Source organism: Nyctereutes procyonoides, unplaced genomic scaffold, assembly GCF_905146905.1.
Source record: "Nyctereutes procyonoides isolate TBG_1078 unplaced genomic scaffold, NYPRO_anot_genome, whole genome shotgun sequence".
Classification (NCBI taxonomy): domain Eukaryota; kingdom Metazoa; phylum Chordata; class Mammalia; order Carnivora; family Canidae; genus Nyctereutes; species Nyctereutes procyonoides.
This window is the reverse complement of record NW_026575049.1, coordinates 21,213,806-21,230,218: the sequence shown is the minus strand read 5'-3', so window position 1 is coordinate 21,230,218 and position 16,413 is coordinate 21,213,806. Positions and strand designations below refer to the sequence as shown.

General features: G+C 39.3%; 1 protein-coding gene across 1 annotated transcript in view; it reads left to right on the top strand.

The window, feature by feature from the left end:
- Positions 1–16,413, top strand: part of ATXN10 (ataxin 10) — a 162,101-nt gene that overhangs the window by 62,477 nt on the left and 83,211 nt on the right. Inside the window, exons 7-9 of the mRNA XM_055329051.1 lie at positions 475–640; positions 9,228–9,336; positions 11,433–11,602. Of these exons, the coding sequence (XP_055185026.1) occupies positions 475–640; positions 9,228–9,336; positions 11,433–11,602 (445 nt within the window). The remainder of the gene's footprint in view (positions 1–474; positions 641–9,227; positions 9,337–11,432; positions 11,603–16,413) is intronic.

Sequence of the window (16,413 nt, the reverse complement as noted above, 5' to 3'; positions counted from 1 at the left end):
GATCCTGGGCAAGCAAATCAGCCTTACGGAGTCATTTTCACCATGCTTTAGCACAGGCCAGTGACAGTAGCTGCTTTTCAGAGATAATGTGTGCAAAACACTTGTTAGCCCAGTAGTGAACTATGAATAAATGTTAGCTCACCGAACTTCACTATTGTTGTTATAAGTGGATGCATTATAAAACCTAATGTGACAGCATTTGTGAATTGTTGAATCAAGGGCTCCCAGTAATGGATATGTAAAAGGTACTTGGTTCTGTAGTCAAGTCACATCAAAGAAATCAAGATTTTAAAGATAGATAATTGATGAAGATTAATTTTATTTACAAAAAAAGTCTTCCCTAGCTAGACATTATAAACAAAGCAAGAAATTTAAAAATAAAAATATTCTCTTAAAATGTTCTCTATAAATACTTTTAGCATTGTACAGTTTCAGTATTACATATTCATGTAAAACTCTTTTACGTTTTACCAGAGTTACACTGTTGGACCTCATAATAGCGAAGTTAGTCGGGGATGAGCCCCTGACCAAGGATGACATCCCTGTGTTTTTGAGCCATGCTGAGTTGATCGCAGGCACTTTTGTGGATCAGTGCAAGATGGTGCTAAAATTGACCTCTGAGCAGCATACTGATGATGAGGTAAGAGGACAGCTCTTGGGTGGGAGAGAGCAGGGAGGTTTTCTAACGCAGCTAGGTCCTCTATGAGAATTCTTTTGTAAAAGCTTTAAAAAATATTGCATAAGTCACCTATGGACTGCTGTGTACTGAATGTTTGTGCCCCTCACCTCCAAATCCATATGTTGAAAATCTGATGGCGCTAGGAGGCTGGGTCTGTGGGAGGTAAGTAGGTCCTGGAGGTGGAGCCCCCTGAATGGTATTACTGCCCTTACAAAGGAAACCTGGGTCTGTCCACTGCATGAGGACACAAGGAGCAGTCAGCCATCTGCAGCCTGGAGGAGGGCCTTCATCAAACCCAACCATGCCAGCATTCTGATGGGACTTCCAGCCTCCACAACTGTGAGAAATCAGTGTCTGTTGTTTCTAAGCCACCCAGTCTGTGGTATTCTGTTACAGCGGCGAGGACGGTATCCTTGTTGTAGAACAGATAAGAAAATACCGATAAGGGAAAATGGTTCCCTTGTTTCTACCCCCCAGAGTTAAGGACTTGAAAACAAACTCTAGTTAACATATTTTTCTAGACAGATAACATTGAGGGGCACCTGGGTGGCTCAGTGGTTGAGCATCTGCCTTCAACTCAGGTCATGATGCCAGGTCCTGGGATCAAGTTCCGCATTGGGCTCCCTGCAGGGAGCCTGCTTCTCCCTCTGCCTGTGTTTTTGCCTCTCTCTCTGTCTCTCTAATAAAAAAATAAATAAAATCTTAAAAAAAAATATCGGATATATGCGTGCATACATGGATACACATGCAAACATATATGTATTAAAAATGAAATCAGGCCATACTTTTGGTAAGTTTCTCTTTACTTCTGAATGTAAGTTTTATGAGGGTAGAAGTTTTAACTGTTATGTTCATAGTACTGTGCACACAGTAGGCACTTAGTATTTGCCAAATGAATAAGTAATATGTTGTCAACATCTTTTCAAAAGTCTGTGTAGGGCAGCCCAGGTTGCTCAGCGGTTTAGCGCCGCCTTCGGCCCAGGGTGTGATCCTGGAGACCTGGGATCGAGTCCCGCGTCGGGCTCCCTGCATGGAGTCTGCTTCTCCCTCTGCCTGTGTCTCTGCCTCTCTCTCTCTCTCTCTCTCTCTCTCTGTCTCTCATGAATAAATAAATAAAAACAATCTTTAAAAAAGAAAAAGTCTGTGTAGCATTGGAAGTGCAGAATTTGCCATAATTTATTTGTGCAACTGTTTAGTTGGATACTCAGGTTATTTCTCTTTTCTGTAGTTAGAACTATAGATTATGTCTTTGCAGCTAATGTCTTTATACCTTTCCCTACTGCTAACCCAGGAGTGGAATTGCTGGGTGTTAAGGGTCTATCTAGGTTTGTTTTTGTTTTTAATTTATTTTAGGTAGAGAGCATGCGCATGCCTGAGAGGGGAAGGGGCAAACAGGGAGAGAGAAACTCAAGCAGAGTCCTCCCTGAACATGGAGCCCAACATGGGGTTAGCTCTCAGGACCATGAGGTCATGACCTGAGCCGAAATCTCGAGTCAGACCTTAACTGACTGAGCCAGTCAGTTAGCCAGTCAGGGCACCCAGGTGCCCTGGGGTATATCCAGTTGTTTTGGTATGCATTTCTAAATTGCCTTCTCGGAACATTTGTTTCTTACGTTATAGGAGATTCCGGGTCATACACCATCCTGGCTAGCTTTTTTAAGTATTGTTTTGTTTTATTTTCCTCGAGGCCACCCTGGGTCGTTCAGGTTGTTACTAAGAGGGTAGAAGCATTGATACACCCTTAGCACCTGAGAAATTCTGTTTATTTTTACCCATCGCATCTTCCTTACACATGTCTTAGTGTTAAGAAGGGTTCTTCCTCTGGAGTACTACTCAGCGGTAGAAAGGGATGGGTTTGTGATACAATAGCAGAGATGCATCCCGAACATACCGCAGGAAAGCAGCGAGAGTAGAAAACGTATCTCATGATTCCATCTCTGAAATTCTGCAGAAGGTAAAATTTGCTGATGGTAACAAAGCAGATCAGATGTCCCCTGGGGCTGGAGGTGAAGGGGTAGAATTGATTGTGGAGGATATGAGGGTGCGTTCTGTGTCAGAGAACCATGTACAGAATCTCTATTGCATTTCTTTGCTGATGGGAGTTATGGATGGAGAGCGACCCCCTGGGCAGAGGCGTGGGAAGAGCTGGGCAGGGCTGGTTTTCCATAATCCATGAACGTGTCCTGGATCCTATGTGTGATGCCACAAAGCTGTTAACTCCCTTTGTAAATGCAGGCTGTAATTATGACTCTCCTGCCATGAAAATCGATTTCCCTCTTTGTAAATATACCTTTTTTCAAGGTTACTTTGCTATGGATTTTCCATGCCATGTCCTACGTACCACGTTAGGTCTCATTGACAAAGTTAGTGTTTTAGTTCTCATTTCTGTGGTAGGAGAGGGCAAGTCTTGACTTCCTGGTGCCTTTCCTTGCTGGAGATGGATTTACCTCTGTTTCCAGCAGGAGGAGCAGTGAGCTGTGCTTCAAAAAAGTTTTAAAAATTAATTCTCTAGGAGACAGAAAAGGAAGTAAAACTTAGTACTTGTTAAACCACAGTTTTAAACTTTTTCAGGGCACTTGCATTTACAGTATAGACGATTTTGATGTGCATGTGTTCTTCTTTAAGTTAGATGTTTTTTAAAAAGCCACGGTAGTTTTGAAGAAGACCTCTAACCTCAGTATTTAAATACATACCACAGACCCAGTGGTGTACTGGAGCTGGCTGTACTGACTTGGGAGAGTCAGCTGTTAAACATTCAGAAATCTGTGAGCTGACTGTTCAACTCTTGGTAGCTTGAAAGCTGCCGTGGTGGGAGTTTTTCTACTATGGAAATCAGCAAAGGCTGTGGATCAGGGCTCTGGGCTCCTGCCTCCTCCTCCTCCCCATGGCCAGCAGACCAGCGAACCTCTGCTTATACCCAGTTGTGATGTTCTTAGGACAAGATATCCAGTAAGGTCTTCATAGGGCTGTGACCAAAAAATCGGGGTGAAAATAGTCATTTTTGGGTCATCTGTTTATGTAACTGTTTGGCTTTTAAATCCTGAGGTTTTTTTCATGTCTTCTCGATGGAAAGTCTTAGATTCTCATGCTCACATACATGTTTCCGACTTTGGTATTTTTTGCGTACTTGTTTCCTGTTTCTGAGACCATTTTTGTTGGTGCTAGCATGCTGTCATCCTGTAGGACTTTGGGTGCCATTCAGCTCCGTTTTGAGCTTTGGCCTTGTTGCTTTTAGTGAGCCTGGCTTTCTTCTGGAAGTTAGATATTAGATACATTTTTCTTAGTTTTCTATTTTCTTGTATTCATTTATTAAGAGAGTTATTTTCAGGTGGTGAATTTTTCATTCTGTTTTATTCCTTGCATTCTCCACATTACATTGCAATATCTGTTCATATAGTAGGTATTTAATAAACATCTGTGGAATAAGAAAGGGTAATCTTTCATTCCACAGATTGATAAGGGATTAAATATTTGTATTGTACAAATAATACTTGCTTATTAAATTAAAAAAAAAACTACACTGAAGTCCATGAAACAAAAAGCTCTAAAGAAAAGTCCTCATTCCCACCTACCCGTCTTGTTTTCTACAGACATATCAGCATATACTTTTTTTTCTTCTCTGAGTTTTTTGTATGTATACACCCACCTGTTTTTTGTTCCCTCCCTCCCTTTCTCTCTTTCCCTCCCTCCCTCCCTCCCTCCCTCCCTCCCTCCCTCCTTTCCTTCCTTCCTTCCTTCCTTCCTTCCTTCCTTCCTTCCTTCCTTCCTTCCTTCCTTCCTTCTCTTTCCAATATTACCTTTTTTAATGCTTCAACTCCTTTTCTCACCTAGACTGAAGTGTCTCATTCATCTTTCCATTTTAACACATATGTGCATTCACCTGCTTATTGCTCACAGTTGAGTAGAATTCCACTAGACAGAGGAGACGAGTTTTCTCGTTTGTTCTCCGTCGATGTACACTTGAGTTGTTTCCAGGATTTTCCTAAAACTTTTATAGATAATGCTGTAGTGTGGATATCTTTGCTGTTTTGGACAGGTAAATATGGAATCATACATACCTGGAAGTTGAATTGCTGTGTCAGTCTGTTTAAAATGTTTAGAAATACTTCTAAATGCCACACTGAAAGAGCATGAGAGTATGTAGGTTTACAGCTTCTCACTAATCTGATTTAACTACCATTTCTCTTTAGCTGTTTTCAGTGTCCAGCATGTTAATTTGCTTTTCATTATTAGGTGACCTTCTAAAACACATTTATTAATGAGCATTTTCAGATAATTAATGTTTTTGTCTTATATGCAAAAACTGTTTTCCCCGCATAAGTAATTTTTTGTTTGAATTTATTTATCGTATGCTTAGCCTATTTTTGTTCTTATGCTAGTCAGGCTTATCAGTTTTATCCTTAGCTTTCTGAAGGTTTGTTTCTTGTTTTTGTTTTTTTACATATTTAGTACATCCATCTCCACTTAGATTGTGGAAATATGCTCTTGTATATTGTGATTCTTTTGGTACTTGGTCTACATTTTAACTGAATTTATTTTTTAGCAAGGAGTGAAGTATAAATTCAGATGAATTATTTATGTCTTTCAATGATCCAGGATTCTATAATTTTGGTAAAGGAAAACTTGGGCATGAACCCTAATTTTCATGTATTGCTGGCGTGTAAGCTTGGAAAAAGTTACTTACCTTCTCTGCTCCTGTTTCTCTGCTTGTCAGATGAATGGTATTTTGATGTAAGCATTTACTATGCTGATTGTTACATAGTTAGCACTTACTAAATTTTAGCTATTAATTGTTGTGTCAATACCATTTAGTGAATGATCTCATCCTTTCCACTAATTGCAGTGCTGCTTTTGTCATATACTGCATTCCTGTATATTTCCTTTTCTGTGTTTCTGAGATTTTACTGAGTGAACCAGTGAGATACTAACAGCTATCAAAGAATTCAGAGGGCAGCTCTGAATTGGCTCAGCGGTTTAGCACCGCCTTCAGGCCAGGGTGTGACCCTGGAGACAGAGGATCAAGTCCCACATGGGGCTCCCTGCATGGAGCCTGCTTCTCCCTCTGTCTGTGTCTCTGCCTCTCTCTCTCTCTCTCTGTCTCTCATGAATAAATAAATAAAATATTAAAAAACAACAACAACAAAAAATTCAGAAAGCTGTGTGTTTATACGCAATGAAGGAATGCTGGAGTGATCATACCCACAGATGCAAACACTGGTCTGTCCACAAGGCAGTAATTAATTGCATTCCAACCAGGCACAAGTAATCTACATTTCTGTGAACAAGAGTCACTTGCACTATTATCAGTTTTCTACAACTTACAATATTGTGACATAGTTCAAAGACACAAAAGGATAAAGTTTTAACCCAGACAGATGATCTAGACAGGAGATTAATCTTTTTTTATTTCCCCTCTTCTGCCCACTGCAGAGGCTCATTCCTTTGATGTGCCTGTGTCTGTTTTCCCCAGTGCCTGATTTAATGACTATAGTTGTGTAAGACTTACAAATATTAGAAGAACGTCTCAAGTATTCCTCTTATTTTTTAAGAGAATCATTTTTTCTGGCTATTTTCTTATTATTAATTTTCAGATGCTCATTAGAAACATTCAGAAAATAATCCTAATGTTTAAAATTGGGAATGTGTTAGGTAGAGATAGATTATATTTCTTTGGGTTTATTTCAGTTAATATAGAATTTAGGACCTGAAAGAAAAGGTATAGATGATCTCTTCCAAGCTTCCAATTTTATTCTTACCTTCTTATCATGGAATATTTCAAACAGACTAAGAAAAAAAAGTGTACTGAAACCCCATCACTCATATCACCAGCTCTCAGTTTGTCCATGATCCCAACCTGATCTTGCGGCAGCTGCCCTGGATAGAAGCAAAATTCCAACGTCTCTCATCAGGGTATACATATATTTAAAAGGTGAGGAGTCATACACAAGTCAACTACTGTCAGCACACCTAAAAAATTACCAATAAAATTATAACATCAAGTGCATAATACTCAGATTTTTCCCATTATCTAATAATTTTGTTCAAATTGCTTTGAATCAGGATACAAATAAAGGCTATATACGTTGCCATTGGTTATTGTATCTCACATACCCTGTAATGTGTATGTTCCCTTTTCTTGCCCTTCTTCTTTTCTTTTTCTTCTTTTCTTTTGCTGGTTCTTTATTGAAGAAACTGGGTTGTTTTACCTGTTGAGTTTTCTAGAATTTGGATTTTGATTTTATCTCCATGGTGGTGTTTAACACATTCCTCTTTTCCTTTTGCATTCCTGTGACACAATTAATTCAAGAGACCTATTCAGATTTGGGTTAGGTTTTTGACTTTTTTTCCAGTAATGTTTTCTTGTTGGTGATCCATGCTTTCTCAGAGGCATATAATGTCTGATTGTCTCTTTTGTGATGTTAGCAGCTATAAATGATTGTTACTTAGATCCCTTCATTCTTTGGGGGTTGCAAAGTGGTGATATTTTTACTTTTATCATTTAGAAACTTCTCCTGATCAATTGTTAGGTTATACAAAGGTACATTTTGATTACAAATTTTCAAAATAATGAGTTGGTTTTGTGGCATCATCCAGAGAGGATGAGTGAATGTTTTGATTTCATCACCATTGTGATGTCATGGTTTTAAAATCACCTGGTTTCTGTTCTGTTCTTTTCTAAAAGATTTATTTATTTATTTTAGAGAAAGAGCAAGAGAGGATGTAGACTCCCTGCTGAGTGTAGAGCCTGATGCAGGGCTCAATCCCAGGACCCTGAGGTCATGACCTGAACTGAAACCAAGGGTAGGACGCTTAACCAACTGAGCCACCCAGGCACCCCTAAAACGACTTGATTTATTTTCAGTCCATTTTAGCTATAATTCTTCCTAATATTCTAATGTGCCATTGCGGGCCATTGGAATCCTCTTCAGGTTGCTTCTGATTCCTTCTGACATGATCTTGATAATCTCTGATAGCGTCTTTGCTATCTGGTATGACAAGGTGTCCAGGATCATCTGACACATATTCTGCTTCAGATCTACAACCAATCAGCCACTTCTTGAAGGAGGAATGGCATTCTGGGCAACTGCCTATTAACAAGAGAGAGTGCTGATGCTGCACAATGTCCACGGGTTTGCTCTAGTCTTTTGAATGTTGCTCAGATATTTCCCCTAATTTGTTAAGGAGCAAGTGAAAGCTAGAGTAAATTTAAAGGTACAAGGCATTAAAAATGTGTGTTGTGAGGCGCCTGGGTGGCACAGTTGGTTGAGCATCTGACTCTTGATTTTTGGCTCAGGTCATGACCTCGGGGTCGTGAGATCGAGCCCTATGCCGGGTTCCATGCTCAGTGCAGAGTCGGCTTGGGATTCTCTCCCTCTCCCTCTGCTCCCACCCCAATAAATAAATAATCAGTTCTTTTAAGAAAAACATTTATGTTGTTTCTTGTTTCTTTTTTCTTCTATTATTTATTTATTTATGGTGCAAAATTGTGGGGTTTTATTAAAGCTCGGGGACAGGACCCATGGGCAGGAAGAGCTGCTGCCCTGGGCTTATGAGGGGTGGCTGGTGATATACCTGCAGACTTGGGGGAGGTAAGGAAAAGGAAGATCACAAAAGGATTTTCATACACTAAAGAGGACCTACTAGATACTGGAGGCCTATTTCTTGTGGTTTCTTTCGAGATTTCAGAATGGTGGATTAGAATATTACCTTTAAATCTTCTAATGAGATAACTATATATACACATTTAGAATTAACAAAAGGAAGTAGTTTATTTTTCTCTTGAAGAATGTTCTCTTGTATGACCTGAATTTATAGCATCTACCACATTTTGCCAAATAATGTGTACTTTAAAAATTAGGGTCAAAATCCATACAAAATTGGATTTTACCATTTTATTCAGATTACCTAATACCATATAGTTGGTAGTTGGTAGTTTCTTGTTCATGTGGTCCATTTGATAACCAATTATTGAGTAGTTATGTGAACTAACACGTTCACATAATGTTATCTTTTCCAACCTTGGTACATACTGCATATAGGTTTATATTTACTCAGAAATAATAATGCACATTCTTGAAGCCAGAGTCTTTCAACCACAGCATTTTACAGGATTCCTGTGGACAAGAAATTAATGTATTTCATGGGATAGTTGTATCTTTAAAGTAGAACTTGCTTGCTGGGAATGCTTTAAAAAGAAAGTATTTGCATAAATGTTATGTACGTAGCTAGTAATTTTGAACATTTATTCCACTGTTGGAAGGTATTTTTGCTTGAATAAGAACTTTTCTGACTCTTTGCTCCAAGAAGACATATAATGACACGTAATCTGGTGTTCTTGATGGCAGATGCTGCTGTTGGTGAAAATAATTGTTCACGTACATATTTAATACTTCTGTTTCATTCTTGGTCATTTGTTTTCTCTCTTCAGATGCTGTCTTTACCAGCATCAACTCTTTAATATTTATCATAATATGTCATTCTCTTACCGTTATTTATAACAGTTGCAAATCATTTAGCTTGAGTTTAAAGTCATGTTTTCTTTTTTTAGGAGGCATTGGCCACAATTCGGCTTCTTGATGTCTTATGTGCAATGACTGCCAATACTGATCTGCTCAGCTATCTGCAGGTTTTTCCTGGCTTGCTGGAAAGAGTGATTGGTGAGTGAAGTATCACACATGCTGTTATTCGTAATTAAGGAATCTTTGACTTGTCACACTGAAATGTAAGTCCAAACACCTAGCCTTAGTTTTCATTGTATTGGTATATTTTTGAGATTTATTTTGAATATTTTTTTTTTCATTAGAAGAATCACTATGTTTTGGTAACAGCTCTGGCTTCTGACCTGCTGTTTCCTCAGGATGTTTGACCAGTAGATGAGAGTATGAATGCCTCCTATATAGGGCACACACTGGATGTTTGATCACTAGTGTTATGATGGAGTGGTTGCGGGGTTTGTGATGATGGGGGGGCTTGGTTATGGGGGTAGTTTCAGTGATGATGATGGTGATTTTATATTCGTTTTCCAAATTTGTAAGTATGTTTTTCCCAGTTATTTTTATGGGGCACAAAGAATAATGCCTTACACATAATAATTATGTATCCGATTCTTATCCATTGTTTGGAATACCGTCTTTGCTAAAAAGCTGTTTGCAAAATAATTCAAGTAGAACCTGTTCCTTGTGGTTAGCCAAGCTTGTGGTGTTGTTATTCACTGTTTGCTATTTTTTTCTTTAAAAGAGGATTATACTTATTGTGGAGATGCATATGCTAAGAAAGATGAATTTGTATGAGGTGAGTAGATGAGTCAGCAGTGAGCTGTAGAAGAGGTTTAGAGTCTCATGTAAGTGTTTTATTTTGAATGCAGTGTTTTTAGTGATAATTAAAATAAAACACCACAAACGTGGGAAACAGAATCATTGTAGAAAAACATGTGTTTGAAGGCAGGGCAGACATGGGTTGTCATCCCAACTCCACCAAAATACTGACTTCTCAGAGCTTGCTTTCTTCATTATAAAATAGAGAAAGTGATATTTGCCTTTAATAGTTTTTTTTTTAATTTTTATTTTATTTATGATAGTCACACACACACACAGAGAGAGAGAGAGGCAGAGACACAGGCAGAGGGAGAAGCAGGCTCCATGCACCGGGAGCCCGACATGGGATTCGATCCCGGGTCTCCAGGATTGCGCCCTGGGCCAAAGGCAGGCGCCAAACCGCTGCGCCACCCAGGGATCCCAGCCTTTAATAGGTTTGTTGAGAGTGTTCAGTGAGATACTGTGGAAACACTTAAATTCAGCTTCTGGAAGATGATCTATTTTCATATACAGTCTAGAGGCATTTCATAGAGCATAACAATGTTCCTTCTTTGAACTTGGCCAGAATAGATTGATGGAGAGTACATGCTGCCTTCTGATTATCTGGACAATGTGAAAAAAAATCAACCTACTTCTTGTTTCTGTCCTACTGCTCATTACAGAATAGGTATTGTATTTTAGACTTAGATGAATGTAGTTGTCACGTGAGTTTCTTCATAAAGAATTTAGGATTGGAAACCTCTTTATAAGAAAGGTTACAGAAGGTGCCTGGGTGGCTCATTTGGTTAGGTGTCCAGCACTTGGTTTCCACTCGGTTCTTTTTTTTTTTTTTTTTAAGATTTTATTTATTTATTCATGAGAGACGAGAGAGAGAGAGAGAGAGAGAGAGGCGGAGACACAGGCAGAGGGAGAAGCAGGCTCCATGCAGGGAGCCCGATGTGGGACTCGATCCTAGGACTCCAGGATCACACCCTGGGCCAAAGGCAGATGCTAAACTGCTGAGCCACCCAGGGATCCCCTCCACTCAGTTCTTAATCTCCCTGTTGGGGGGATCTGGTTACCTGGCTCATCAGGGAGTCTGCTTCCCCTCTGTCCCTTCCCTTGCTCACGTATGTGCACGCACACATACACATACGCTCTGTCTCTCTCAAATAAATCTTTAAAAAAAAAGAAATATTGCAGAAAATTTTTAGCTAACTTTTCTTTGTGGAAAAAATAGAAAGTCCAAGTTGTGATATTCATTATGGCTTATCTCCCCCAAACCAGTCATGAAAAAATTTCGAGCAGAAGAAGAGTTTTCTAATCATTAAAGGCACTCTACATTTATTTTAACATTAACATCTTATGTCCATTAACATAAGATAGATTTGTATATGGAAAATTAATACAAGACACTAAAAATTTTCTTAAGGAAAATAAAATTTATTGTTTTGTTACAGATCTTTTGCGACTGATTCATGTAGCTGGCAACGACACCGCAAACATCTTCAGTAGCAGTGGCTGCATAAAAGCAGAGGGTGACATCTCAAATATGGCTGAGGGGTTTAAGTCTCATCTCATTCGTCTCATTGGAAATCTGTGTTACAAGAATAAAGACAACCAAGACAAGGTAAGGTTATTTCTTGGTATATTTCCTATATATATGTCTTCATTTAGAATATGATATTTAGAATTTAGAATATATACACTTTTTTGGGATGAAAGTTTGCTCAGAAGGTAGCTTGAAATAATATGTAAGTGCGCATATTCCCACAGATACACATGCTAGGTCATGTTTGTTTATGTCAGGGTTTGTATTTTTGTAATTTTGTATTATATTTGTCCTTGGTTGTGTTTGAGCCAGTCTCCTTTCTTAAAAATTGTCAGTGCTTGTCTGAAGGCAGTGCATTTAAACATAGTATTATATCTTGTAGAGAACAGTCAATAAAAACAGGTATTTAAAGTGCTTTGAAATTGTCAAACCCCTGGTAGACATTTAGTAAATAGTAGTTATTATGGACCATTACCCTAATAAAAAACAAACAAAACTTAAATCTGATGTACATTTATGGAGGATAGCATCATAAACATTTCTTCTATTTTGAAGTTGATATAATATTTAAGCATTAAATCTTTGGGAACTCAGTAGACTGCCATTGGAAACTTCTCTTGTGCTGAATAGCTTAGAGGTAATTATATTGATAACATGAGAAGGTGATAAAAAAAAGAGGGCAGGAGAATTGAACCACATGCCTAACATTGAACTAGCCTGCCTGTATTTTCCTAGATTTTTTCTTTGGATGGCATTTGTTTTGCTTCATCAAATATCGAATATATGTGTGGCAGATTATATTTCTCCAAGATGGCTGGAAAAACATTCCTGCAATGTGATTTTGCCATTCTCACATCAGAGATTTAGCATTTGTTTTTCCATTTTCTTCAGTCTGGATGACTAAAGCTCTGACTGCTTTGAATAATTAAGTGTGGGAGAGTGATCTTGTATCATTTTTTTATACACCCCTTGACTGGTCTGCCAGATTCCATCTCTAGCCTCTTCAAAGCTGGTTAACCATGTCAGATGTGCAGATTCCCTGAGATCACTATGGCATGATCTGCCACGTGTGCATGGAGAAGCCCTGGAGGGTGAGATGTAATGAGAGAGAAAGAGACGAGTCACGCACACCAGGGCAGCAGACCTGTGAGCGAGAGGTCATATTTTGGAAGATTTTCAGGTAGTTGCTTAGTTCTCCAGTTCCAAGCTCAGTTCCCTACTTGCACAGCTGATGCCACATGAATCAGGGGCAGCCTGCCTGACAGAGCCCTTTCTGAATTTGTGACCCACAAGATTGTGAGGAATAATACAAAAATGGGAAAAAAAATAAGTCATGTGGGTTCTGCTTCTGTTAATAGTCCTGTGAGCTGCTGCTGGTCTGATCCTCTTGCAAATAATAATTATAAGCTCTGGACTAAGACAGCCATGTGAAGATAATAAAATTTGACACAAACAGGCAGATTTTGGAATTGAATTGCCACTTGGAAGAATGGAGTGGCACAGTGTGTGCCGTGCAGGACACTTAAACTCTAAAAGAAAATCTGCACCCCTTTCATCTTAAAGAAGGAACAGACAACTTGGAGTAAGCACAGCCATTGGAATGTGAAGGAGGGACTCCTGGGCAGGAGAAAGCAAGCCTTAAATTTTGTTTACCGGCTGTCTAAAATCCATGTGGATGCTTGAATCACACATGTAGGGCAGGCTCCAAGCAGCTAACCTAAGGATAAAATAATTGTATTGAGTTTTGAGCTGCTGTGCCAGAGTTGACAGTTTAACTCCAACTGAGATAAATGCCTGCTAAAGTAAAAATATCAACATTCTTTAGAGGAATATAATGCAATCCAGTGTTTCTACAGCATAGTATTTTCAGTGTCCAGAATACAACTCAAACTTACTTTAAGCACAAGGAAATATGACCTATTCTCCAAGAGAAAAAAGATAATCAACAGAGACTACAGTAACACAGATGTCGGGTTTAGCAGACAAAGATTTTAAAGCAGTTGTAACTGTGCTCAAGGATGTAAAGAAAAATATGCTTCTAATGAATGAAAAGATTGTATCAGTCAGCAGAGAAATAGACACTAAAAAAAGAACTAAATAGAAAATCTAGAACTGAAAAATATAGTATCCAAAATAAAACTTAAAAATTTTACTGAATGAGCTTGACAATTTTAATATAGATGACGGAGTAAAGAGTCGATGTGCTTGGAGTTAGGACAATAGAAACCATTTGGAAGAATAGAGAAAAGATTGAAAATAAAACAGTCATCTTTAAGATGCTGAGTTTTGGAGGAGTAGTATGTTGTGCAACATTTGATAGTTGGAATACTTTTTACAGGACATGGCCCAGAACCAAAAGCCAGATAACCTGCTCTTATATATGTGTTCCATTTCGACGACTCCTCATTTTCAAACAGATATGAGTGAAAGGCTACTAATCCCCTTCCCACCCTGGAAAATTACTGCACCAATTTTTGTAAGAGAAAGTTGATAGAGAATAAAACACTTTACCTTTTTAATGACCAAGACTGCCTTTCTCGTGGAGCACAAAAGAGGTGGTTTTTCTTGTGTTTAACTATTCTTTTGTTGCTAATTTGGATTGGCCTCTTATAGGAACAAAATGTAGTAACCCTTAAAAGGCTTATGAAATAACTCTCCGAAGTCAGGATCAGATTGCACCATAAGTAAATACGGAGTGTGCCCAAGTGCTGCTGTGGAGAGGTCATTGGGGCTCACAGGAAGTCGGTGGTGTGTTCCTTCACGTGTGCCATTGCTAATAGCACTGCTGATTTCTGAGCAAACATTCTCAAAGGTATGGAGAAGTTCATTCTTTGAGTATAAAAATGCCTCTGTTTCTCCTACTTTCTTACTTATATCAACAAAATGCCTCACCTAAAAGCATTACTTCTAGGATTTGTTTCTCCTTCCAAAGAATCTGCCACAACATCACCATCTTATTCAGCGTGTCCTAAAAGTTTCTTTATTCTTGTCACCAAATCCTGGGTCACCACACCAGCTGGATGTGACAGACATTGACTTTACTCATTGTTGCCTCAAAGGATAGAGGTCACGTGCCCTGAAGATGACTTTAGTTACGATTTTAGAGAAATGGATGATAATGTAGAAGTCTTTCTCACCAGGCTATTAATTCTCATTGTGTTGTCCAGATGACTGTTCCACTTCTGCCGAGATTTGGGCCCACATGGAAATTTGGCTGTCTCTGCTCTAAGACTAAAGATTTGAGTTAGGGGGATTTTATATCATCTAACCTGATTTAGTTCATTCTTTACCCAAAAGGAGGATCTGATGACCTGTTTGTGTTTACTACGTCCCAGCATTGTGCATAGTGAATTACATGTATTATCAACTTTGATCTTTGTATCAGCCCTGTGAATCAGGTTCTGCTAACCACTTTTTAGGAGAGGCCATCAAGTTCAAGAGTTGCATTGTCCAGAACAGAATTTAGATTCATCTGACTCTGAGTTCCTGAGCCTGCGCTCTCTCCCCTGTACCATGGTGCCTCTCGTTGAGGAACTTTCCAGGGCTTTGAAAGAAGAGGTTTACAGTAGACTTCCTAATGGACTTCAGACCGAAGATGCTAGAGGCTGGTGTGTCTACAAGGCTAGCCAGGCCCCTTTTGCCCGCCCTTGGTTCAAGTCTGAAACTCTTGGGTATACATATCTCTGTCTCTGAGTCATCCATTCATCATATGTGAATGTTCCAGCTGTGGGGATCTTTGGATGGATAAGACAGACAAGTATCTCTTCTGTGAAGCTTCTATTCTAGGAGTATCTAGAGACTGTCCTGCCTCTTTGAACTAGAATCCCAAAATGATTTTCCTAGATCTTTGTGCACTACCACTTGCTCTGAGACTTGGTCATAATCCAGCCCAGCTGGGTTTGAGTGCTTGTCTGTGTACTTTCATTTATTGCATTGAATGTGATGCCTTGGATGGCACCCCTTACAGTAGGGTGGCCCTTTCCCTGTCACAAAGGTCTTTTCATCTGCATTAGTTTGTTGGAGCCTTAGGGACACCTCTGTGGAAAAGGCTGTAAAGATATCATTTTCTTAAATGAGGAAACCAAGGTTTGGAGAGACTGTGATTTAGTTCCCTTAGCATTTATTGAATGGGAACCACTCTGCTCTGGAGGACACAGAGTCACCCCGTAGTAGGGGAGAGCCACAGGCAGTAGTAGCTCTAAGCAAAGCCCACGTGAGGGGCCCCTCAGAGAGGAGCAGGTGAGTGGGGTGGTCTTCCCGGCAGGCTGTGCTGGCAGCAGCCTCCTCTCTAAGCAAGGACAGGAGCAGGACTGCACCATCATGATAAGAGGGGTGATAACCCCCTTTTGCATTTGTGTCTTTGGGCTGTATTTAAGGGAGTCAGATGTGTCTGCCTCAGATGAAGAATCTGCTCAGAATTTTATTTCCCCAGTCCTCCCATGGGTCTTGAACTCTTAAGTCTGTGCACGTGATGAATCGTGGTGTTTCCTGAATTGTAAAGGAGTTGCTGGACTTCCCTTTACCAGATCATGGTAGGGAGCTGTTCCCAAACACTTGGTGACTTCTATTCTTACCTTGTTTTTTTGTGCTTGACAAAACATAGTATTTCCTTGCTACATCTGTAGTGATTAGTTTACTTTTAAACCTTTGTGGATCTGAAATGGAGATTCTGTTTTGGTTTCTATTGTAAGAAGCACATGGGTATTAATGCTGTAAACACGAAGAAAGCATTCTTTGGCTTCCTCTTTGTTAGCGTAAGGAATGCATGGTTTACTTTTTTTCTTCTCTGTTCTTCTTTTCTTCGCTATTGTCAGAAATGCTCTAAGTGAATTCTTCATGAGAAGAAAAACCAAACATGGTTGCTGTTTTTTTTCCATGAAAGCTCATTG